This window comes from Pteronotus mesoamericanus, unplaced genomic scaffold (genome assembly GCF_021234165.1).
Source record: "Pteronotus mesoamericanus isolate MK-2021 breed Mesoamerican mustached bat unplaced genomic scaffold, CSHL_Meso_final contig_164, whole genome shotgun sequence".
NCBI lineage: Eukaryota > Metazoa > Chordata > Mammalia > Chiroptera > Mormoopidae > Pteronotus > Pteronotus mesoamericanus.
In genome coordinates this window covers 17,027,194-17,052,237 of record NW_026555065.1, presented here as the reverse complement: position 1 = coordinate 17,052,237, position 25,044 = coordinate 17,027,194, and the positions used below count along the sequence as shown (strand labels likewise).

At 35.2% G+C, this 25,044-nt stretch overlaps 1 protein-coding gene across 3 annotated transcripts in view; it reads right to left on the bottom strand.

Annotated features, from left to right (window-relative positions):
• SECISBP2L (SECIS binding protein 2 like) overlaps positions 1 to 25,044 on the bottom strand; it is a 50,533-nt gene that overhangs the window by 13,990 nt on the left and 11,499 nt on the right. For all 3 annotated transcript variants that reach the window (XM_054565451.1, XM_054565453.1, XM_054565452.1), the window contains 14 exons: positions 24,346 to 24,670; positions 22,786 to 22,921; positions 18,892 to 19,118; positions 18,581 to 18,605; positions 18,086 to 18,201; positions 15,645 to 15,779; positions 13,806 to 13,886; positions 13,095 to 13,262; positions 12,815 to 12,956; positions 8,272 to 8,441; positions 7,396 to 7,528; positions 5,706 to 5,868; positions 3,484 to 3,704; positions 2,326 to 2,480 (listed from right to left, as the gene is read on the bottom strand). In XM_054565451.1, coding sequence (XP_054421426.1) covers positions 2,326 to 2,480; positions 3,484 to 3,704; positions 5,706 to 5,868; positions 7,396 to 7,528; positions 8,272 to 8,441; positions 12,815 to 12,956; positions 13,095 to 13,262; positions 13,806 to 13,886; positions 15,645 to 15,779; positions 18,086 to 18,201; positions 18,581 to 18,605; positions 18,892 to 19,118; positions 22,786 to 22,921; positions 24,346 to 24,670 — 2,197 coding nt within the window. The remainder of the gene's footprint in view (positions 1 to 2,325; positions 2,481 to 3,483; positions 3,705 to 5,705; positions 5,869 to 7,395; positions 7,529 to 8,271; positions 8,442 to 12,814; positions 12,957 to 13,094; positions 13,263 to 13,805; positions 13,887 to 15,644; positions 15,780 to 18,085; positions 18,202 to 18,580; positions 18,606 to 18,891; positions 19,119 to 22,785; positions 22,922 to 24,345; positions 24,671 to 25,044) is intronic.

The following is a 25,044-nucleotide window of genomic DNA, read 5'->3' as shown; positions in this document are numbered from 1 at the left end:
TTTATTCTATAAAACTAGTGAGAATAGATTGTTAAGAATAGCCCCTACATGTTATATGTTAACAGATATCATAAATATTTGTTTGCCACATTTAACAAATCATGCATTTAAGTGAAGCCAACAAAAATAAAACAGACATATAGGTATGTGATTGAGATTAATACTGGTTTTACAATATAAATAAAACACAGATGTTGTGGGGAATAAAGGAAGAAGAAAATAAAATTGAAGAAGAGCTATCAGAGAATAAAGGCCTTGAATGTCAGTGTAAGGACAAGAAGCTTAATTCAAAGGTTAGTTTCATCAGATGGTTAAAACTAACTTCAGTGTACTACCACATTATTGTGAATGGATACACTTGGTAATATATCAATATTTCCTATACCTCCATTTTAATAGTGTATTTTGGTTTAAATAATAGCTTACCTACTTCAAAACAGCTGAGGGCAAGTAAATCAATGTACAAAAAAAAAACTGGCAAGCATTTTGTAGTATAAAACCATACAAATAACCTAACATATATTAATTCAGTAACAACTCAATAAAAAAAAAAAAATAAACTTTTTCAGACCCTGATCCAAGTACATTTTTTTTTAATCCGGTGTCTATATATGACTCTTCTTTTCTACAGAGCTATTTATTACCAAAATTCTCACATATCATTTAGCTTAACAGGCAAATATATATCTACCATACAATTTTTAAAATATCCTCACCAGAGGACATACTGATGTTAGAGAAAGGGGAAGGGAGGGAAAGAGAGGAGAGAAACATTGATTGGCTGCTCCCAACCTGGGACTGAACCAGCAAGCCAAGCATGTGCCCTGACTGGGAATCGAGCCAGTGACCTTTTGGTTTACAGGACGATGCTCCGACCAGTGGAGCCAACTGGCCATGGCTCTATCACACGACTTTTAAACAACCATTTATCGCCTATTCATGCTCAAGTGGTTTAGTATCACAATGTAACACCCACATATATTAAGTAAAAAATTTCCCAGGGATACAAGAATGAGAGGCCTGCTCTTAGGAATTCACTGCTAGGGGGATAAGAAATGCGTAAGTTCAGTAAAAAAGCTCTGTAATACTGCTGCTTTCTGAGGGGCAAATCTCCACCATAACCAAGGAAAAAGGGTCATCAAAGAAAGGTAAAATAAAAATGAAAAAAGGAGAATATATTTGCAGAGGGAAAGAAATGCACTCTTGCTGGTCCCTACTCTTGCCTACAGCAAGGCAGTGTGACAGCTATAACTGAGAAAAGCAAAGTCTACTGTGGAAACACAAACATCAACTATTTACTCAGAGAGAGTAGGTGGGTAGATAGATAATTTCATGGGTGATGGGAGAAATGGAATGAACAGGAAAATGGGAGTATGCAAATATGGTGACTGGATAGGAAAGGACAGACCCCTAAATATATAAAAACAGAATACAGTGGAACCTCAGTTCTCCAACTGAATTCATTCCAGAAAACTGTTCAGGAAGCAATTTGTTTGAAAGCCGAATCTCCTTGGTTTGTTGCTGGACAGACATGTGACTGATCATACAAGTATCAGCATGAAAGGTAGTCAGGTAAAGAATCAATTTCTTAACTTTTGTTAGGCAAATGAAACTTTTTTTTCTGTGAACAACTTGGTCAAGAACTGAATTTTTCAAGAACCAAGACATTCGAGAACCAAGGTTTAACTGTATCTGGCAAGAGAGAAAATATGGTCCATCAGTAGTGTCACAAAATATTGTAGAATCAACTTCATAAAAACATCTTAAAATGCTGTATGTTAATAAGCATTACTCTAAATAACCTTTATATTATCAGCTTCTATGGGTAGGCTTTGTATTAGCTGAGTGCAAGAGGAAGGAGAGGGTGTTAGAGGTTCAGAATAATTCTGCCAACTGGTTTAGAAATTCCATTTCCTAGAGTAACATCCTCTCCAATTAAAGGATTCTTTTCTTTCAACTCCTAATATAGCACAAAATACACCCAACATAGAGTATGAAGAAAGTTATTTTACACTGTATCAAATAATCTTTACCCAGCAGTTAAATAAGTGATCAAGTATTACACAGCTGAACTCTCAAGAAAAAACCACTGTGGCAGAAACAGCAGCTAAAATTCTTTTTAAAATACTGTAGGATTAACTTATGTAAAGGTTTCAACACTAAAAAAGGAAATATAATACTCAAGAATTTTCCACTCATCCTTGGAGAGTTATCATCTCACTTCTTCAAATGCTTAAACGTAACACTGGCATGCGTCAACAGAAAACATACTATTTGGCGGCAGGGTAGGGGGAGTGAAGGAGGGTGTGTCTTCTAAAGTCTTACCTCAGCACCAACGTAGTTGAAGATTCCCACTACACTAACAGGAACGAGCTTGTTCACACAGCGTCCTAGAGCTTTTCTCCCAAGGGCAAACACAAAAGGAATTTCTTGTTCCCGTGCCATGGCTATAACATTATACAGAGCCTCATCCAGACCACCTGAGAAAGTCAACACACATGTAGGTGTTCTAATTTAATATTTCCCAAATCGAGCTATTTTAGCACTCAATAGTTAAACTATAAAACACAGCAGCAAAGGATTCTATGAAGGCCTGTGACACTTAGGCCGTTCCACACATTTTCCTATTTGAATTTGTACTACATATGGATATATACACATATTTTCTTTCTCTCCAATTAAATTCCATATTCCTTGTATTTTTGTCTCTCCATAGGATTTAGTGTAGAGGAAATCAAATTTCAATACAATAAACATTTGTTAAAAGAAATGAATTAGAATTGTGAATAGTGGCTAATTACTTTAGCCAATCTCTCAAGTAGCTAAGTAGCGACTTATCACAGGTATTAGTACATGTATATACTACTACTATATATTATATTATATACTACTACTATATACTATGTACTATACTATATACTACTCTTTTTATTGGTATTCCTCCCCTATGGAGAACATGCTTGGTACTGCTCCTTGGTGCATCTGTCTGCTCCAACCACCCAAAGTGGCTACTTCATGAAAAACGACAAATAAGGGTATACAACATAGTACGAAGTACTTATTTGCCAGCTCACCCAAAAAGCTCTGTAATACTGCTGCTTTCTGAGGGGCAAATCTCCACCATAACCAAGAAAAAAGGGTCATCAAAGAAAGGTAAAATAAAAATGAAAAAAGGAGAATATATTTGCAGAGGGAAAGAAATGCACTCTTGCTGGTCCCTACTCTCGCTACTACAGACAGCACAGTGGGTTGGCCCAACTTAAATCCTTTACTAGTGTCCACATATGGGGATTTTCTTTACAGTCCAATCTCAATTTTAATACTTAATTTTGCGTACTGAAATAGATGTTCTTCCTTCATGCTCCATGTTATGTTTTATACTTAAACTCTGCTAAGTCATATGAATTCCACTTCAAAATTCACTGTGTATCTACAATTATACTAAAGAAGTATCAAAACAATTCAAAAGTAAAATATTCACACCTTTTGACTGGATTTTTTCACAGTTGGGAGAAATTATTACGCATTTGATCTTGTTTAACTTCATATGTTTGGTAACCTCCCTCAGACCCATAACCAGCCGTCTCCTGGCTTTTGCCCTCACAGGGTCCTTTTGATAGATACGCTCCTGAAAACTGACAAGCTCTTGAAGAAGAAGAGTCACACATTCATCAATCTCTTTACAAAGAACCTGATTACAATACCTGTAAAGGAAACCAAAAATAAGTCAGTTTGCCCAATTTATTTTTCTGTAATTATAAAATCACTCTGGGAAATAACAGATCTAGTAAGAGGTTTTCATAAAAAGTTACATCTTTAAAATCTCTTATTCCTTTAGTCAATTAGAAAAACAGAAAAACAGTTTTTCTGAATTACAACAGATTGGCTTTTACATAACGGATAGATCAAACCTCAAGGAACTACTATCTAAACTCACAATAATTAAATTCCAAATAATATAAATCAAATGTTAGCCTGCTTAATTAAAAACTGTTTTTGGTACGGAGATATAAGGTTATTTCATTTCAATATTAAAGATGCTTCTAGTAGGAAAAAAATGTAACTGTAGATATTTACTGAATACCCTAATACCAACAATACATCCTTCACTCTTGGATAAGTCACAGTCTCTGGGCATTGTTTTCCTCAATCATAAATATACAGAGTTAAATAAGATGGCCTCAAAGGTCAACTCCAACAATCTATGGCTAAGGGGGATGAACTCAGTAATTAAATTCAAGCCTAAACATATGACGCAAAGCAAATGAATGAGGTCCTTTGTGATATATTATGGCTACAATGCAAAAAAAATAGAAAGGAAATAAGTGTGAGGCTACTATAGCACTAAATTTCAGGAATAAGGAAGTCATCCAGGTTTATTTATATTTTTTTAAATTTTTATTTATTTTTAGAAAGAAGGGAAGGAAAGGAGAAAAAGGGGGAGAAAACATCAATCAGTTGCCTCTCGTATGCACTGTCCAGAGACCAAACTGGCAACCCAGTCATGTGCCCTGTCCAGGAATCAATCAGCGACCTTTTGGTTTTCAGGATGACGCCCAACTAACTGAACCACACTGCTCACAGCTATTTATTAATATACTCTACTTTTCTAGTTCTAACCCCTAACCTCTGCCATTAGCAAGTACTTAACAAGGAACACTGGAGTAATTTCTAATCTAGGAATAACCAGGCAAGCAAAATTCTACTTCTAAATTACATTACAGAGTGGAAAAATCTAGGCCTGCCCTTTGTGTGTGTGTGCGGGGGGAGCTCTTCTTTGGGATTTTTATGTTTCTGTGAAAAATGTTTAAATAAGTACAAGTATGCCACTCCTTCAGAAGGGAAGATAAAACTAGACAGACTGAGGAAAGATTAACTACTTAAAAGTATGCAAAAATTAAAGAACAGAACATCAAAAATGCAATTTCCTTCATTCTGTTTTTCTTTAAGCTGTTTATTGCGCACACGCGCGCACATGTAACATTTTATTCTCCGAGAGTTTCCTTTGTTTCACATCTATTACTTGACATTTAATTAACTTCCCAAATCAGGGCAAGCTTTTGCTCAAGAGAACAGTATAAAGAAAAGAACAGAACCAACCAACATAGTTTGCATTCACAGAGATTTTATTTTCACCTTATGTTCCTATGTCATTTTTAAAGGTAAAATTAATTCATCTGCACAAATGTTAAAATCTCAAAATCTTTCACAGCAGTAACTGCTAGTTCAAGGTTATTCACAGATGGGCAATTTAAAACTTAAGAAATATCTCCTCAGAAACAAATAGCTTTATGTAACAGGTTCACTTCATGTAACAATGTCTTAGGAACTTTGCATGAATTGGTTATAGTACTTTTTTTTTGAAGTGCCAATAATATAAACAAAAAAATGTAAGCACTTGAAGAGAGAAATACCTCATAGTTCGGCATTTTATATGTAAGATGTTAAGAGACCAAATTGCGAGGATATAAACACTATCTGATATAAAAAGTATATTTACACTCCACTCACTTTCACATGAAACTGATGGCTGATGGAAGACAAATGCTTTAAATATCATGAAACCAGCTATTAAACAGAATCTGAAATAAGGTCATTAGTGTTTTGTCTGCTCAACTCACCAAATAATAATGACAGTATTATATTCAGAACTACAATCAGGGTAACTTAAACTATTGAATCTCAATAATGAGACTAATACTTACTCTCTAAATCTTTTGCTGTGGATTTTGGTTATTGTTGAAGATGCCATTGGACTGCCTATCCCAGAACTAGCTGGAGAGCCTTGTGACACAGGTGTCATACAGTACGGAGAGTTCTGACTTGCTGGAGAGAGCGAAGTATCACTGGGCACGCTCAGTCCAGTATCTACAGAGATGTGGGGTAACAGTAAAGATTTTAGAAACATCAAATGCTGAAAAGCTCTATATTAAAATCAATATAATCAGTATAATTTAGAATGGCAGTTGTCTTTTGTATCAATTCCAAATTCCCCAGAAGCTAACAAGTTGGACATCGTTCATATTACAAATAAACTTGTCCCATATTCTACAAAAATGAAGTCTTCCTACTCTCAAAATATTCTTAAAAAAAAACAAAACATCACCCGTGACCTACAGGTCTCCACAGAAGAGATTGAAGAAGTCCAAATTATCTAAAACATACATTCCTTAGGGAATTTAAATGGAAGAACAAGGTATTAGCTTCTATATCAGATGATCCTATTACCTATCTGCTTCATCTCTATTTTTCCCATTTCTTAGAAATCATTCTTAAAACTAAAAATCCCCATTGCTGCTGGCAATGATTCTACCTCTCTCAATCTCTCCACACCACACGAGGCACCATCCCAGCTTCTCTTACTTGGTATCTGCTTCTGTGCTCAGGCAGCTGCACTTTTAGATGCCATCCCCTAACTCAACTGCCTCCTTCAGTTACTACTTCTTTCCTAAACACCTAAAGTGAGGAAATGAGTTGGTATTTGTATATTCAGTCCATTAATTAGCAAAGTTATACATATAGTTTCTTATCTCCATACATGATAAACTTTCTGTAGCAAGACCAGTCTACAACGTTTTCTGACTTTCCCACTCCCACCTCCGTTACTAAAGTACACATAACAAATATTCAATAAACGCCTTCTGAAGGAATAGATGGACAAATATGCCTAAGTACAAAAGCAATGATATTTAATTGAGAGTAAAGAGAAATTCTAAGCAAATATGTCCTAGCTGAACAGTCTTTAGAAGTAAATTCATTTTTCTAAACAGAGGGGAACACTGTTTTGTTGAATAAATATGTAACAGCAGAGAAAGGGACCTTGCCAGTTCTTTCTTAAAATCTTTCTTCCATAGTAGCAAAATTATAGAAGCAATCTATAGTTCTGCTGAGATCCCAACTGGAATCATACATGCTGGCTACTATACAGGACTGAATCTTATTGACCAACTGGATTGTGCACTATGACAGGCTTTGCAATTCTCTACTCATTGTGGCATATGCATTAACTCATGAAAGCCAAGAAAGACAATCAAGAAAACAATTCGCTTAAAAGAAAGTGAATGCCCTGTGAAGAAAGAGAGCTAGGTGTTCCAGATATAACAGAAGACGAAATGAAAAGAACTTGCAACAGTTGCATAGGATGCACTGGTGAGATTGTAATTACTAAGGTTTACAACAAAGTCAGGATTTAAGTCTCAAAAATGCTGAAAACTTACCATATAGCACTGCTCCCCTCTTTTTAAATATATCCCTACAGAACCATCTTCAACAGAATCCACTCTCAAAAATAAAATATAAAGCATATCCTCTAATTAGGAGAATAACTAGTAATGGCTTACATATTAAGTAAAATACTCTAAACCATTCCACGAGAAGAGGAAAAGGGGTTCTTACCTTCCTGGGAAACAATCTCCTGTGGCAAATCATCAATAAAATCTAAGTGCATTTCTGTTGGTTCCTCAGATCCCAAAAGATTGTGGTCCACAGTTAAACGGCCCTTCTTTTCCTCTCTCTCTTTCAAAATAACCTAAAAGTCATTACCAGGTTTTAATTACTAATCACTCTTTAAGTATGTATTGAATAATTAAAATGTTCACTATTACATTCACTTAAAAATGGACATGAGGATTTTTGATGGCGTTGTGTTTAGTTGGCTACATAAAAACTGACTGGCAAAAAGATAAATGTATTTTTAGCACTGTAGGTGAAGGAGGTACTATATCCAAAATAGAAAGAGGCAATTATGCTCTATAATACTATATCTATCTAGCAGCATCTATGTCAGTCTTTGTACTGGTTGGCAAAACCTAGAGTTTACCTGAAAATGCATTAAATAAAAAGTTTAGAAACCGGGTCATATAGTTCCCTTAGATTTACATTTTCTAGTCAATTATTCAGACATGGATTATCTCCCTTTAATAACACTGAGTTAAATAGAGCAGTGCTGTTATTTAACACTTAGAGATGAAGATGGGGGTAAGAGTTGCCTAAAACTACATAATAATCACTGATGTTAGTGTTAGAATCCAGAGCTCCTGATTCCTAGGATCTTACAGAAAGAATTCATTCCCTAGGGCCCTGTCTAAGACAGGAAGATAGTCAAGATGCTGATGACATATCCCCAGTTTCAAGTTAACTCGTTACCACCTTTATGATCATGCCTACGAACATTCCACAATAATCTGTTAGCTAAAACGTCACATTACTTTTACAAAACAGACTTAAACCCTTATTTATCCTGTAAAATAAACATCCCAGATTTTGCTTTACCTTTTTAAGTGCAGTGGGCCGTTTTAGTTTTACAATTTCCTTCTCTTTTCCTTTTTTTGCTTTAGAGGAAGTAATGTCCAAAGAATTAAAGGATGTCAAACAGGGCTGACTTTTGGTTAAAGGCTGTCTGTTAGTAGAGTCTTTAGTGTGAAAAGAAGCTGCAGTGACCACTAAAAACAAACAAGAACATTAGTTTTACTACTACAGCTCACTCTCAGTACTTAGAAATTTTCTAATGCTAAGTCTATCAAAACATCATCTTCTTGTGAAAAAACAGACATCAAATTGTCAGAGCAGCACATACCCATATCATGTCCCTCAGATACAGCTTTTACCCATTGTTTTAGTCTCCATATGATAAAGACAAAGCCAATGCAATTAATTAATTTATGCTGCTAGTTCTACTCTACTGAGGCAACAAGCATGTCAATTCTTGCAACTGGTCTCCAATCAGAATCATTCCACCTCTGACATTTGAGAACTCCTGCATGTCTCCTTTTTTTTGACTCAATCTGCCGTATGTAAGAATTGCCCTTACATGTAGTCTCTCACTCACCTCCTCATTTCAGTCAGAGCAGGATGATACCCGCTTCCCCCACTGCAGTCTCCAGTGGCTACCCTCAAATTCTTTTGCAGTCCTCAACCTTTCATCTCAATCCTCTCACTCTAACAGACAAGCTTTTCCTACTTCTCTGAGAAGATACTGGGTTGGCCAAAAAAATCCATTAGGTTTCTTCCATAAGATGACTCTGGTAGTGCTTAGTTGTCTCTAACTTTGTTTGAAAGTTTTGTTAGATTGTGTTGTGACAGCTGTCATATCAGCATGCATTAAAGAAAAAAAATCAAAACTGGTGAATTTTTGTACAGCCATTTTAATACTGAAGATGGGAGATAAACAACATTTTTGGCATATTATGCTTTATTATTTCAAGAAAGGTAAAAAACACAACTTAAATGCAAAAAAGATTTGTGCAGTGTATGGAGAAGGTGCTCTGACTGATTGAATGTGTCAAAACTGGTTTGTGAAGTCTCTTGGTACTACTGACCTTTTGGCCAAATTCTTAGCTGTGAGACTGTCTTATGTATTGGAAGATGCTTAGCAGCACCCCAGGCCTCTACACCCACTAGAGGCCAACAGTGAGAGATAGTCAAAATACTCAAAATATCCAAATCAATAGTTATCCGTGAAAATGAAAAATTGTGTCTTTTATTTTACAGAAAAATCCTAACAGACTTTTTGGCCAGCCCAATACTATCCAATATAAACTCACAAGCCACCTGAGAGGAGGCAGCAGACATCCTTACCCCTGCCCAAAGTTCACCAACTACCTGTGCTTATAATCCTGTTTCAGGATTAATTAATTCTTCAAGGATCTCGCTCTGTCCCTTTTCACTTGCATCTTTCAAGTTCCTCATTAATCCCTAACTCTTTTCCCTAACTCCCAAAGAAACTAAAATCTCCTCTATCTGCCCTGACAGATGTGACTCAGTGGGCTGGGTATCCTTCAACAAACTGAAAGGTCGCCAGTTCAGTTCCTGGTCAGGGCACATGCCTGGGTTGAGGACCAGGCCCCTGGGTTAGGGGAGTGTGAGAGGCAACCGATCAATGTTTCTCTCCCTCTCTTTCTTTCTCCCTTCCCCTCTATCTAAAAATAAATTTTATCTAAAAAAACAAAACAAACAGGCAGGCAAATCACTAAAACCCTTCTGACTGGCTTCCCCTCAAGCTAAGGTACCAACACTCCCCTTTCCTCCCTTGTTAAATTTCTGAATAGTCTGAATAGTTCTCTTCATTGCTTCCAAAATCACTACAATTTGGCTTCTGTCCTACCCACTCTCTTAAAAACTGCTATTGTCAAGATCACATATAACCTTGACATTGCCAAATCTAATTCTCTTGAGCCTTCATTCTATTCTTGTTTCTATCACCATTTGATACCAAAGACCACATCCTCTTCCCCCAAGTTCTAACTCTGCCTCCTGTAACTTAACACTTTTCTATTTTTTTACTCTTTCTCAAACTTATTTCTCTGGTTCTTCTTCCTTTTGTCCTTTAAATCTGAGCATTCCTCAAGGCTTTACCCCTGAAGACATTTTTTTCCTAACTTTTCTTTCCCTTATGTATCAGTTATTTCCAAAGCTACCACTGTCTCTATTGGAAACACACTGACTTCTAACACTGCACACACAGACATAACTATAAGTTACATGGGAACCACTAGGATCTCCCTAACTAGCACTTCAAATACAACAAAGCCAGAGTCTACTGTTCCCAATAAAATTCTTGCTTCATGATCCTTATTTTGTTAGGTAGCATTATAGCCTTTACTACCACCACAGAGAGTTTGGAGTCCTCTTTGATATGCTTGTGCATTCCATCAGTAAATTAAAAAAAAAAAAATCAAACAAAAAACTGATCAATTACCTACAATCCTTTCGCATCTCTAACATCATCTCATCCTGTTTTTTGGGCTTACCATAAAAGCTGATTTCTTTGTAATTAACACTTTCTAATTTAAACACTGGTGACAGATTAGAAATTAACCTCATTTCTATTGGTCAAGAATCCTACTCCCCTTTCAAAGACCCATCCAAATGTTATCATATATGAAGACATTTAATATAACATCCTCCCATACCTTCCTATTGACATAAACTACTTTGTCTTCTAAAAGTTCATAAAACTTTCCCGGTATCTTTCCTTAGGAGCTACTTTTTATTAGTTATTTGTGTACATCTTTCTGACTAGAATAGAAACATATTTTAATACCTGTAACTTCACAGTTTCTGACCCTATGCTTGCATGTATATCTTTACATCTGTATATACTAACATTTACTAAATGAATCAAAGTTGTAACAATAAACCATGTGAAGTATCATAGGTTAACAATCTCTTCTTTGTAATAATCAGTCTAACATTTATTGAGTGATCGTAACCCACACACACTTCTAAGTACTTTACATGTATCATCTCATTTACCCCTCAAAACAATCCTGAGGCAGGTACTTTCATTACCTCCATTTTAATGTGAGGAAATTGAAGGACAGGAACATTAAATAACTTGCCAAGGAAATAGATGTAAAAACAGAACTGAAACCCAGGCAGCTCAACGCCACGCCCTGCTTGTAGCCACGAAGCAAACTGCCCCCAGAGCACTGCTAGCTCGGCTCCGTTCCCTACAGTCCTTTCTCTTAGTGAGATGGCAATGCCGTCCCCCTTCTCAACAACATGGAACTCTAAGGCTTAGTACTCATTCAATGTCACCTTTACCAATAGTTACTAAAAGCTAAGTTTCAACCTGGATGGGTAACTCACTAGAGATTTAAGCATTTTCCAAAGAGGATTAAAGTCATACACTGCTACATATCTCTACATCTAAAAACAATAGATCCTTTTCAAAGAAACAGAACATTTAATCCTGCCTCTCAACATCTGTGCTTTTTGGTTGGTGCCTTTACCTTCCCTTTACCTCATTCCTCATCTTCTAAAACAAAGATTTAGACTTATGAAACAAAGACTTATGAAAAGAAATGAGGAAGCATATCAGAGCCACTGAGCTCTAAATTTGACAAGGTTTGTTAAAATATAAGCTACTGTTTCAATAGAAAGCTAGATCATATTCATTTATTCATTCATTCATATTCTCTCTCTCTAACACTCTCTCTCTCTCTAATTCCTGTTTCCCATTTGGTTTTAAATTGTACAATTTAACAGAGAGCCACATTACTTTTGTTATTTCAACCTCTGAAGGAAAGAAACACTTGGTTGGTTTCAAAATGTACATCAACTGACATTTGAACAGAGAGCTGAAGGATCTAAGGGGACAAACTACACTGATATCCAAGGAAATAGAGTTCCAGGTAAATAAAAGAGCAAACACAAAGATACTGAGCAAGGAGCATGCTGGGTGTGTCTATGGAACACTGAGGGAGCTAACCTGTCTAGAACAGTGTACCAGCAGAGAATGGTGATGAGGGTAGAAAAATAATAGGATAAATTAAGACATGGCCTTAGCAGGACTCTGGCTTTACTCCAAGTGAGATGAGGAGTAGTGGAGCGATATAATCATATATATATATATATTTTTTTTCCCTACCCTCATCTGAGGACATGTTTACTGATTTTAGAGAGAGAGGGAGAGAAACATCGATTTAAGAGAGAAAAAACATCAATCAGCTGCCTCTCGTACTCACCCCTACCAGGGACAGAACTCACAACCTAGGCCTGTGCCCTAACTGGGAATTGAACCAACCACCTTACAGTTTACAGAATGACATTCCAATTGGGCCACCCTAGCCAGGGAAAACCCAGCTTGTATTTAAAAAGATCACTCCTTGTAAAACAGACCGGGGTTAGGGGGAAGAAAAGGTAGGTAATAAGTAGGAGGCTACTGTAGTGTAGTACAATGGGACTACTAGGGTAGCAGTGGAGGAGCTGGTGACTAGACGCTGAATTTCTCAGATAGATATAATTTAGACTAACAATATCCAAAGTAAATTACCAAAGCCAAATAGCAAACTGCTCAGACTAAGGGTATCACCTGTACATGACAGAGGCCTGGTATTAGTAATTTGTCGTGCTTTCATAGCTTGTTGTTGTTTTTCCAGAGCTGCTAACATGTCCCCCAAATCTAGTTGCACAGGCGTTTTATTCTTTTTTCCAGCTGCCTTTGATAAAGCTTCCTGCAAGGTAAACAAACAAAAAAAATTTTTTTTTGTATGACAGTGTGGCAATTTAAGATAATTGTATTTGTCATTACTGTCCTTCTCTGCAAGCCTACTAAATAAACTATTACATTTGTTCATAAAATGAATACATACCTGTAATTTTTTTTGTTCCATACTTATTTCTGAATATTCTTGAGCTGTGGCAAGGGCTGCTGCTAAAGCTTTCTTCTTCTGACTTTTTGCACGTTTAGGAACGGATGTTGTAATGGGAATTGGAGTCTGAACTATGTTGATTGGTGAGTTTTCAGGTAAATCATCCAACTATAATAATCAGAGAAAATTATTTGTCAGTAATACCATGAAAGTCTAATACCATGAAAGTCTAGTAACAAGAAAAGACAATCAAGAATGTAAGATATTCTACAGTATAACTGGACTAGACTCTTCAAAGAATTCAATGTCATAAAGAACAGAGTGAGTGGTGGGACCATTCTAGACTAGAAAATAATAAAGACAAAACAGCTTAATGCAATAGGTGATGCTCATATGCACCCAGGACTGAAACAAAATAACTCCAAAGTGAACTTTTGCAACAACTGGGGAAGTTTCAGTATGGACTGTGTGTTGTACGATGTCATTTAATTAATGGTATTTTCCTGTGTGTAATGAAACTATGACCTTCATAGGAAAGTGCCTTTGTTCTGGCTATGCTGAAAAGAGATATTCAAGTATTAAAGGTAATGTTTGTTATATACCATGCTGCCTCATGTCTTTATACTTACCTGTAACATTTTCTCTCAACATAGCCATAGTTCAAAAGATGTTCACATATTTTGCTTTTATGTTTTGAAAAAAGTCACTTACTACTTTTGAAGAAAGTTTCTGTTGAATATTCTCTTCTTTAGCATTTCCATTCTCATTTAGTTCTCGAAATCCATCTTCATCCTTAGTTTCACATTTCAAATAAAAACAGTTCAAAGAAATAAACTCTTAAGAAAAACTTTTTATAATGCTTAAGAGCAATGAAAAATGAGGAGGTAACTTTTTTGGTACTATATTAAACTATTTACAGTCTTAAACATAGCTAATTTATTCAAGGATGGGGGCATATCCATACATGTCCATCCTTTGGATTTCTTTACTATTCAATTTTTATTATTAATAATTCTACCCTGATATGGTAAAGTCATAGAAAATAAATTCAAAAAGGATCTTATCACATTTCAGATAGTTTGGGAGAAAATTAAACACATGGCTTAATATGAAGCTCATTAATATATTCCCTGTCCTGCATTACCATACATACCTATCACAGTTAAAAGTTAAAAAATGAAGAAAAATTTAAATTTCCCAAAGTAATTTCTTAACCAATATCCTCCTTTACATTGAAAAGTATTTTTAGTATCTTTAACGAAATGTAAGTTAATATAAGGAACCAATCATATAGTTAAATGCAAATAATAAATCTGCCTCATATACTGTTCTTGATAAAATAATTACAATGCATTCTCAAGTCTTTCGGGTCAACAACCAAGTTTCTCCAATATAATATTCATCTCTAGCCTCGGGGCTCAAGTATGTTTTCCAGCTTAATCTTCATCTACTAACCTATTTTACAGAAACTATGACCCAACAAAAATGATTTACTCAAATGAGTTATCTCAAATGTTATTCAGCATCTTGACACAACTCATTCTTTTAAATCTATTCCAAATGTTCTCCTACCTGCCCCAAGTCCAAACAGATTTGTTTCTCCTTTCAACTCCAACCACACTCAAGCAAATATTTAGGAGTGTACATATCTACATTCTCTACTACAAACAACCTCCATTAGGGTAGTACATTTATTCACTTCAATGTATGGTTCAGAGTACCTTACTTTTACACAAATAGGCCTCAAGTAGAGGAATAAACAATAGAAATACCACAATTAGAATATAAACTTCCTACCTATTAGAGAAAATGAAGTACCTTTTCTTCTTTCTTCTCCCAGACTCTCCTAACTGGCAGCACAAATTAACTAAACTGAACTATTCAAATCTGAAAAACCTGACAAAAAGACTGAACAACAATAACAAAAACTATGAAGAATGTTTTATACTAGATGAAATCCACATAAAATCAAGTTCTAGCTCTATATCTCAAAATGATGAATAATCATGAAAAATTTAAAAAAGTAAAATTAATGAAGTTAATGTCAGACTAACTATACAGGGTGGGGCAAAGACAGGTTCACAGTTGTTTGTATGGGAAATAATACAATAATACATCATAATACAAGAATAAACTTTCACCTAATTACAACTTTAAATCTACTTTTGCCCAACCCTATATAAAACCAAGACAAAAAAAAAAAGTCAATACTTATAGCCTTGGCTGGTGTGACTCAGTGGACTGAGTGCTGGCCTGCAACTGAAGGGCCACTGGTTTGATTCCCAGTCAGGGCACATGCTTGGGTTGTGGACTGGGTCCCCAGCTGGGGACACACAAGAGGCAATCGATGATGTGTCACACACAGATATCTCTTTCCCTCTTTTTCCCTCCCTCCCCCCTCTCCAAAAATAAATAAAGTTGTTATTTCTAAGTAATTTATAAGCCAGCAGTTACATATTAAGACATAAAAGGTATTATACTAGAAGAAAATTAATTTTGTAATGGGGACATCTGCTACAACAGATTTCAAAACAGAGTGTGAAAAAATACCTCAAAATATAAAGACTCAGAATTTGGGTCACTTCTATGAGATTGACTGGGGTTTAACTGCTTATTATCTTGTCTCTTTTGCAAATTCTGTCTTCTTTCTGAAGAAGTACTATGTCCTCGGCATCTGAATCCAACCTAAGTAAAAAAGAAAAAACAAAAAACACAGGAAAAAAAATTTATTATTTTTAAGTAAATGTTTTACTGAACTGTAACATCAGAAAAGTACACAGAAGTGTACAACTCAATGAACTCTCATAATTCTCACAAGTGCATTTATTTACTATAAAACATTAAAACTTTTGAGCAATGTCTTTATAAGGAAAATATGAAAATGTGATAATGTATGTTACTCTCCCCACCCCCATACATGAACATTTGTATCATTTTTATTCAGAATTGCCAAAAACTGGAAATAATCCAGATGTCCTTCATTAGGAAAAAGTGGAACTCACTGTGGTATATCCATACAATGAAAACAGAAGTCAGCCACAAAAAGGACTGAACTATTGATATATCCAACAACCTGGATAAATCTCTAGAGAACCGTGCAAGTGAAAGAAAGCCAATCCTAAAAGGACTGTATGAGTTCCTTTACACAACATTCTTTTTTTTTTTAAAGATTTTATTTATTTATTTTTAAAGAGAGGGAAACAGAGGGAGCAAGGGAAAGAAACATTGACATGTGAGAGAAACATCAACCAACCAGTTGCCTCTTACATGCCCCCAACCATGGACCTGGACTGGGAATCAAACTAGCAACCTTTGGATTTGCAGGACAACACTCAACCCACTAAGCCACACCAGTCAGGGCTATACAACATTCTTGAAATGAAAAATTTACAGCAAAGGGAAACATATTAGTGCCTTACAGGGGTTAAGGAGAGGCTGGTGGGGTTGGGGAAAGGAAGGAAGTGTGACTATAAAAGGGCACTGTAAGTGATGAATCTGTTCTGTATCTTGACTCTATCAATGTCCGTATCTGGGATGTGATGTTATTAATCTCAGATTTTAAAGTCTTGAAACATTAGTCTATAAAATCATAGCAGAAAATACAAGTGAATATTTGATTCCTAAAGATGTTTTAAGTCTAAAAATAATCAGAAATTATAAAAAGGAGAATATTTTGACTTAAAAAAAAGATTCTGCATGTCAAAAAATGAAACAAATACGCGCTTAAGAAAAATATAACATTAGAAGTAGAAAAGAAAGCAAAGACTTCGTATAACATCTGTCTCCAGGTCTTATGGAATGGAGAGTTACAAAATAAACAAAACTCAACATACTATATGTATTTTCACAATCTTTTTTGTTCTTTCACCATTTCTCACCATTTTTGAGGTAGAGATAAAATATTTTTCCATATCAGTATTATTTCCTCTCTAGTTGGCTGATACTAATAGTAGCAATTCTGAGGCTGCAAAATCGGCAGGTCTAAGCAGATACAATTTCAATGTAAAATTTTCAGTACTTAACCAAAAATTTTATAGATTTTAATCTCTTTGAACAATTGTTTTAGCTTGTTTGTTTTTAATCAAATAAAGCTAGACTGCCTCACAAGCCTGCTACAAATGATGACTTATTTTTGGCACCAACCACAGGGAAGAGGGCATTATTTCACTTGTTTCCCTGATACCCTAATTAAAGTTAGGGTACATCTGAAGTACTTCATTTTAGGGAGGCAAAAACAGGCAAGTATTTGGTCTATTTAATCTGTTAACAACTTACTCTTATTTTGGTTTACCCACAGACCTATTGATATAACCCTAATTTTTTGACTAGATTTATGGAAACCAGGAAGTCTATCTAAAAGTTGAAAAGGAAAAATACTGACCAATACAACCCGCTGATTTCATAGGCAGTCAATGCAGGAAGACAGTTACTGGAAGTTTGTGACAGGATGGAACTCGCTCTGCCATACTGCAGCTAGACCTTGCTACCCGCCAAGATCAGGAAGCTGCCCAATCTGGCTGCATTATGGAGAGGCAGTCATCGCTATGGCCCTGCAACAAGCAGAGCGTGGCTCATGGCGTTTAGAGTTGAGCAAAGTCACATGAACGAGGCTGCTGTCCTGAGTTCAAAGAATCAATATTTAAGGTATTAAATTCTTTATATGGTTAAGTCAGCAAGTGAGGTAGGATTGAAGGGTATTCTATTTTATAATTATGAAATATCCAAATATATTTTTTTAAATAAAAAAAGTAGGAAATGGTCCGATATGCAGCCACATATACACCATTTACTTTCAACATTTTGCCATTTTGTTTCATTACCTGAATAATGATTTTATGGGCTAAGCCATTTTAAAGTTACAGATACATTTTACTTGTATGTAATTCAATATGCATCTCTAAAAATTAAGGGCACTGACCTTCAAAACCATTATATCATTTATAATAATTCATATCACACTAATCAAATTTGTCCAACCTATTTCAAATTACCTGTGAGTTATTTCTTTGTTCAGTCTGCCTTCCACCTCTAGAAAATGTCTGATTTTTTTCCATCCATGGTTTTTTCTGAGTTGCCTGGCAAGTTACATTGGACCAACTTACACCACCTGTAACAAACAAGATTTATATATGATTTACTTATATAAGATGTCAAAATCTAAATTGCTCCTTAACTTTACGTGCTGTAATTCAGTCACTATAAATGTAATAGTGGAAATTTTTCTGTAAACTTTAAGTGGCAATCCAGTTCTTAATAATATGTGTTAGATGCAAATACCTCTGGCTGGCATTTTTTCAATTTTATCAGCAAGACTGTACTTTCAATTTAACTTGAATCTCTTTAGAAGACTCCTAATTTTTTGCAACATCAGCAAGCCTCATGCTTAAAAGCAAAACTTTGACATGGACAAAGAAGAAAGTATAGCAAAACTCTGACATGGACAAAGAAGAAAATATAGCAAAAACACTATGCAGAAAAATAAGTACCTGTACATACAGATGATTCCACATGCTAAAAATAGAAACAAAAATGACAATTATTTTCCACTCCAAAATCATTACCAAATACCTTGCAAATATTTCATAATCTAACCTAGTGTGAAGAATGCTTACTACAATCTTACAAAAAATGACTTATCCATAAATATTTTTCATATTAATAACGTATACAAAATGTCTGTAACCATCCTATTACTGTAGGAACTGTTAATGAAAATAGATACCTAAGCTTTAGCAGAGGTAACAAGAATAATGCTGACACAGAAGACTGATAAAGAAATCAAAACAATGTTACATACATTCACGGGGCCAGAATCGGCTCGCAAAGCCCCTGCGGCCGGCTGGTTGGTGCTGTGTTTGGGACTGCAGTAGCCGCTATCACTGTCAATGTCAGCTTCACTAGCTCCCTGCTCACTAGAGGACTCAGCAGTAGGGTGGGATGCTCTCCTCCTCCTGCCTTTGGACTTCCAGAGCATTGTGGCAGAGCTCTCTGAGAGAGACTTGTTAGCAATGTCTGACGGGAAATCTACAAGGCAAGAAAAATGTGACAACTTTTTGTGAGGATCAAATTGATAAACTCTTGTTAAATTATCATTAAGGTTGTAAGAAAACAAAGACATCCAACTCTATAAATGGTGAAAACTGCTGAAAAGATCATCAAAAGATAAGATCTTCCTGACAAGTTGGTTTATGTGTTTATTATTAAGAGAATAAAATATTAGCATAACTATAATATTAAAATAAACCCCTATTACCCATTTAAGAGGAAGAACATCACCAGTCCTCTGAGATCCACTACATACCCTCTCCATCTCTGCATCCTCTTCCTCCCTTAGAGGTCACCTCTATTCTGAATTCTGTGTTTATTAATCCCTCACTTTTTAAAATAGATTTACCACAAATTTTTGTATTACTGAACATAAACATAAACCATGTAATATTACAATTTTAACTTTATAAAAATAAAATCATACTGTCTATATTTGACACTTGCTTCCCATCCCACCATCCCCTCAACATTGGATTTGAGATTCTGATGCATGTGGTTGTAATTCATTAATGCCGCTAATTCATTAACGCCGCTGGAATCTGGAATGCCTGTGTATGACTATACTATAATGTACTTATCCTTTATACCACTGATGGGACACGTGGGTTGTTTGCGGGTTTGCTATTAAGAACAATAATGCTAGAAACATCCTCACAGAGACAAATGAAAAGTACATGGGTGTATCTGAAAGTTTCTCTAAGGTAAATACTGCTGGGCCTAGGAGATACATATATTCAACTTTACCGGGTAATGCCAAATCATTTTCAAAGGTGGTTAAAACAGTTTACACTCCAACAGCAGGATATAATACCACCCACTGATCCACATAGTCACCAAATACTTGATACTGTCTTCTAAGCTATAATTTTCTCCATTTGTTTGGTATAAAAAAATAGTTCACTGTAAGTTTTAATTTGGATTTTCCTGCTTAAAAAAAGAGGTTGAGATCTCTGCTGATGTGTTTAGCCAGTCATGTTTTCCCTTCTATGAAATATTTTTTAATTTTACTTTAGGATTGCTTGATTTCTGCCTATTTTTCTACTGAGTTCTCTTTTCCTTATCTTTATGTTTCACAAATTGTAATCACAAGACAGTTAAAAAAAAAAGCCTAACAATCTCCTACCAACATAACAAATAGTAAATTTTCTTTTTCCCACATTTCCCCCATATATAACTTTTATACAGCCTCAATATAATCTTCAGTTGTTCTGTTTAATGTTATGTATATGTCCTTAATAAGTATAATGTAAAAAGGCTCCATCTTACTGAGTGGATATCCTGAACTTCTCTTGACTTGTCAGCCGTTATTGAATGTTGGGAAGTTTTTAGTGTTTTTTTTTTGTTGTTGTTGTTCCTTTTATTTCTAGGGGGTAGATTCTCTTTGGATACATTCACAAGTGTGGGATAACTGGATCGAAGGAAAAATTCCTGTAGTTCTGTCAAACTGTTTCAGCCCCTTGGCACTGTGCCCCGGGGGCCCTGAGGGCAAGGTGGGGTCACTTTCTTATCGATTCGTATGAATTCTTTACCTGTCCTCAGACTAATTCTTTGTCAGTTATATGCATAGTAAAAATACTTTCCAAGTTTGTAGCTTGTCCTTTCACTCACTTTTGATAAACAGAAATTCTAAATATTACTATTTGCTTCTTCTCTGTAATCAAAAATATATCTGCCTGTATTTTCTTCTGCATGTGATTTTCCCATTGGAGTCCTTAATCCATTTGGAATAGATCTGCAGAGGGTACAGGTTAAAAACCTGTAATGCTATTTCTGACATTTCTCATATTCGAGAATGTGTTTCCACATATATGTGAGTCTGTCTTGGGGCTCTCTGTTTTGTTTGTGTATACTGTATTTTTGTATAAGTAGTAAGAATTAAAATGGCTTACTAGGTCTTGGTATTTAGAGAAAAAGTTCTTTTCCTGGAATGATCACCTCCTTTTAGACCAGTACTCCTTCATTTTATTAGTTTGTCAAGTTCCCCCAAAATTTCTATTGGTATTTTGATGGAACTGCACTGAATCTACACACTAACTTAGGGAAAAAATTACATTTGCAATATCAAATCATCTTGTATAAACCTAATACTTCTATTTTTTTAAATGTCTTACAATGAAATTGTAGTTTCCTGCATAAAAGTTTTGTACATCTTGTATCAGGTTCATTGCCAGAAACTGTATTTTTGTTGCTATTATAAATGGCATCTTTTCTTAGATTTTGTTTATTGATAGCGCACTTAAATGAAATTCACTTTTTTATATCTACTCTATTTACTCTCTTATTAAGTCATAACAGCTCGCGTTCAAGAGTAAAAATCTGTTACAAACTCCTTTAAAGTATTCCATTCTTCCTTTGACTGAGGCCAATTAATCTTAAGAAAATAAAAACAAACTAAAGAATAAAAACACGGACAGATGTACAATCCTCAGAATTCCAAAACAAACTAAAGAATAAGACTATAAATAAAAGATATTATCTACTCAAATTATACCTTCATCTCATTTTCTAATTCTTATACTTCAGAAGGCTGATTTGTGGTCACAATGATTAAATTAAAGAAGTACACATACTTTTTAAAAGTATCCCAGGGTTGAAAGCTTGTACAAATCGGTCACTATGATAGAACAACCAAAACACAGAAAACTTCGTGATATATATTACATTGTGATTCTTTTCCATCGCCATCCCAAGCATTTGTCAGTCTGTTAATCTCACTGCTTTATGCCCTACAAACCACACAATGACTGTACTGTCAACAAGATTGTTTTTTAACTGACTCCCTGATCCTTTCTTGCTCTTAATGTATCTAAGCAGCCATAAAAGGATAACTGAATAGAAATCCAAAAGTAAAGGTACATCCCAAAGGAAAGAAAGTATGTATCACCTAATTTATTTTAAGCCAGGCCGCATTTGAATGGAGGCTGTAGAGGTGTGAAAAGCAAATGTGCCCTTGAACAGATCCAATTCTTGGCCCTGGATCATAAACAACGATTTTTTTTTTAAACTAGTGTCAATGACAACAGGTATGAGGTGACAGACATCTACCTACTCTATAGATACTAGGTGGAATTTTATGATGTAAACTGGAAAATAGTTCAAATACTTTAAGATTATTAATTCTTATCTATTACCAGGATAAAGGTTTTTTATTGAATGCTTATACCATCCTCTGAAAAACTTTACTTGTTTGAACTCATAGGTCTGGTTCAGAACTATGCTATAATATGAACTGAAAACTTGCTAATTCTTTCTAAAGAAGTATTATAGGATGTTAGAATATTTTATGAAAAGTTTTAATCTAGTTATAAAAACATGTGCAATTATGATTTCTACTAAAAATGACTCTTTCGTATTTTTACAATTTCTAAAAAATTCCATTTCTCATTTCTAAACTGCTCCACTACTTTATAAGGAAACCTCAAACCCTGCTCAAAATTGTGCAAAAGCCAGCAAGCAAGTTGAAAAAACATTAAGGACGTGGACTGTTTTATCCTTCCTAGAGGATTTCAACACAAGGGCAGGATAAAGGGAAGGATGAAAGCCTTGAACCCTGAGAAGTGGTGCACTCCCCAATTATAAAGTCGATGCATGACAACAGATGGAAATCAGCAGTGTACACAGCGTGTAAGAACCCCAGCCTTACCGGTTTGCTGTGAAGCGTCTACCAGAAGCACGATTTTTGACCGATGATCAGGACCTGCTGCATTTGTCTCTTTCTGAGTAGCTACATTTTTCACCAGCGGCTTTTTGCTTTTTATGTGCTGTTGTAAAAGCTGTTGCTGATTTAAGTTTAAAAAAAAATTAAGATTCTACCCAGTGTCTTAAACATTATAAAATACACATCCACTATATAATATACCTAAAGGTATGCTCCAAATTAGTGGCTCCCAACTTATGGGGAAACAGGGTTACTGTGTTAGGATTTCATGAAATTATCTGCAGCCAATCACAATAGGCTAAATAAGGTACTATACACACATTTTAAACATTATTTTTCTAATAACCATTAACATTACTACAAATAAAATATAAATTCATTTTTGTTACTCATTTTAATTTTCTCAATTAACAAATTATACGCATATAATCATGTCATAAAATGGATTGTAAATTTTTCTTTAAAAGGATAATTAAAATGGTAGCAACTTATCCAAAGACTAAATTTTGATTTCATGATGGGAACGCAATATAAAAGAAATTTCTACTTTGGAGTTTACAAAGAAAATATTAAAAGCTTATTCTTTCATTATTAAAATATGAGTATTTATCACTAATCACAATTTATAAAACAGAACTCTGAATTTAACATTCCAAGTGCCGGTAATGCACACTAAGAATCATGTTTCTTAAACATCTGAGTTATATACTACTATCTTATTTCCAATACTTCTTTCTTTTCATTTTTAGAGGTCCCCAAAAAACTTCCCTTGACCCAGGGTGTGCCCATGAATGAAGACTAAAAGCCTTTCAAAACAACCTCTGCTTCTTATTTGTATTTTAATTTGTAAAACATATGCCAGAGGACAGCAAAGACTTTTCAGCGAACAAGCTGGGCTAATGGAATCTAGGAAAGTGCCAACTCCTTGATTATACAGACGTAAGATACGTCTAAGAAGTAACTCTGCCTTTATTAGCTCTAAAGTGCTGAAAAGAACGATGATATTTCCTATTTGCTTTCATGGTAAGGCCTCAATATAAAAAAAAAAACCTTTTGAATAACAAAATGGTACTCCTCCTAAAAATTCATAGGATAAAAACAATAAAGTTGAAGAGATTTAATGAATCACAAAAGTTCTTTTCCACAATTATCTCCTGCTAATTTCTGAAGACTGAAGTATCTTGAAGTGCATTAGCCATTCAACACTGCTAGCAAGGGATACATACTAAGCACTTATTAATACTGGTGGCGCTATGCAATTTTTAGCACTAAATTAAAATAATTTTGAAGTATTTGTACATTGTGTTTATGTAAAATTCTCTGAGGGAACTGTAAGACTATAAATCATATCACCAATTAAGGACGAGGAAAATAAAAACAAATTATTTTATAAATATTACACCCTTAACTATTTTATAATAGTGAATGAAATGTTTTATAGTAAATTCAGCATAAAAATCTAATCATTACAAGCAGCAGATCACTTACACTATTATTAACAACAGAAACACCAAATATAAAAGCCAATCAAAATCAATCACTTACTTTTGGTACCACTGGTCCTCTGTTACTGTTTCTGCTTCGATGACTGGACAATGGGAAGACTTGCCCAAGCTGATTTGGACGCTCAGTGCATTCTGTGGTTATAGTATTTACGGTGTTTGCAGCTTGAAAGGTATTGGAATAAGGTATAGGAAAAGGATGATAGAAACCCATAACTTGGGCACATGGCGCTGGCATCAGCTGATAATATGTATACTCTGTAGAAACAGGTGGCTGAGCAGATATAATGGGGTAGGCAAGGTATGGTCCAGCTGGGTTTGGATTGGGCTGTTGCCATCGTATATCATTGTTATATAATGGAAACTGTCTGTAAAACCAAATCAAAAGAGAACAATTCTATTGACAATTCTGAAAGTAATGCTAAAGTAGAATCTCAACTCATTTTATTTTTATCCTTACCTGGAGACATTTTTTCATTGCTTTTTAGAGAGAGAGAGAAGGTGGTAGAGAGAGGAAAGGGGAGAAAAACATCGATGTGAGAGAGAAAGATCAATTGGTTGCCTCCTGCATTCACCCAGACTGGGGATCATACACACCAAGACCAGGGATCAAACCTGCAGCCTAGACATGCACTCCAGTTGGGAACTAAACCCACAACCCTTTGGCTACAGGACAACGCTCCAACCAAATGAGCCACACCGGCCATGGCTCAACTCATTTTAATAAAAGAATACACAGAAC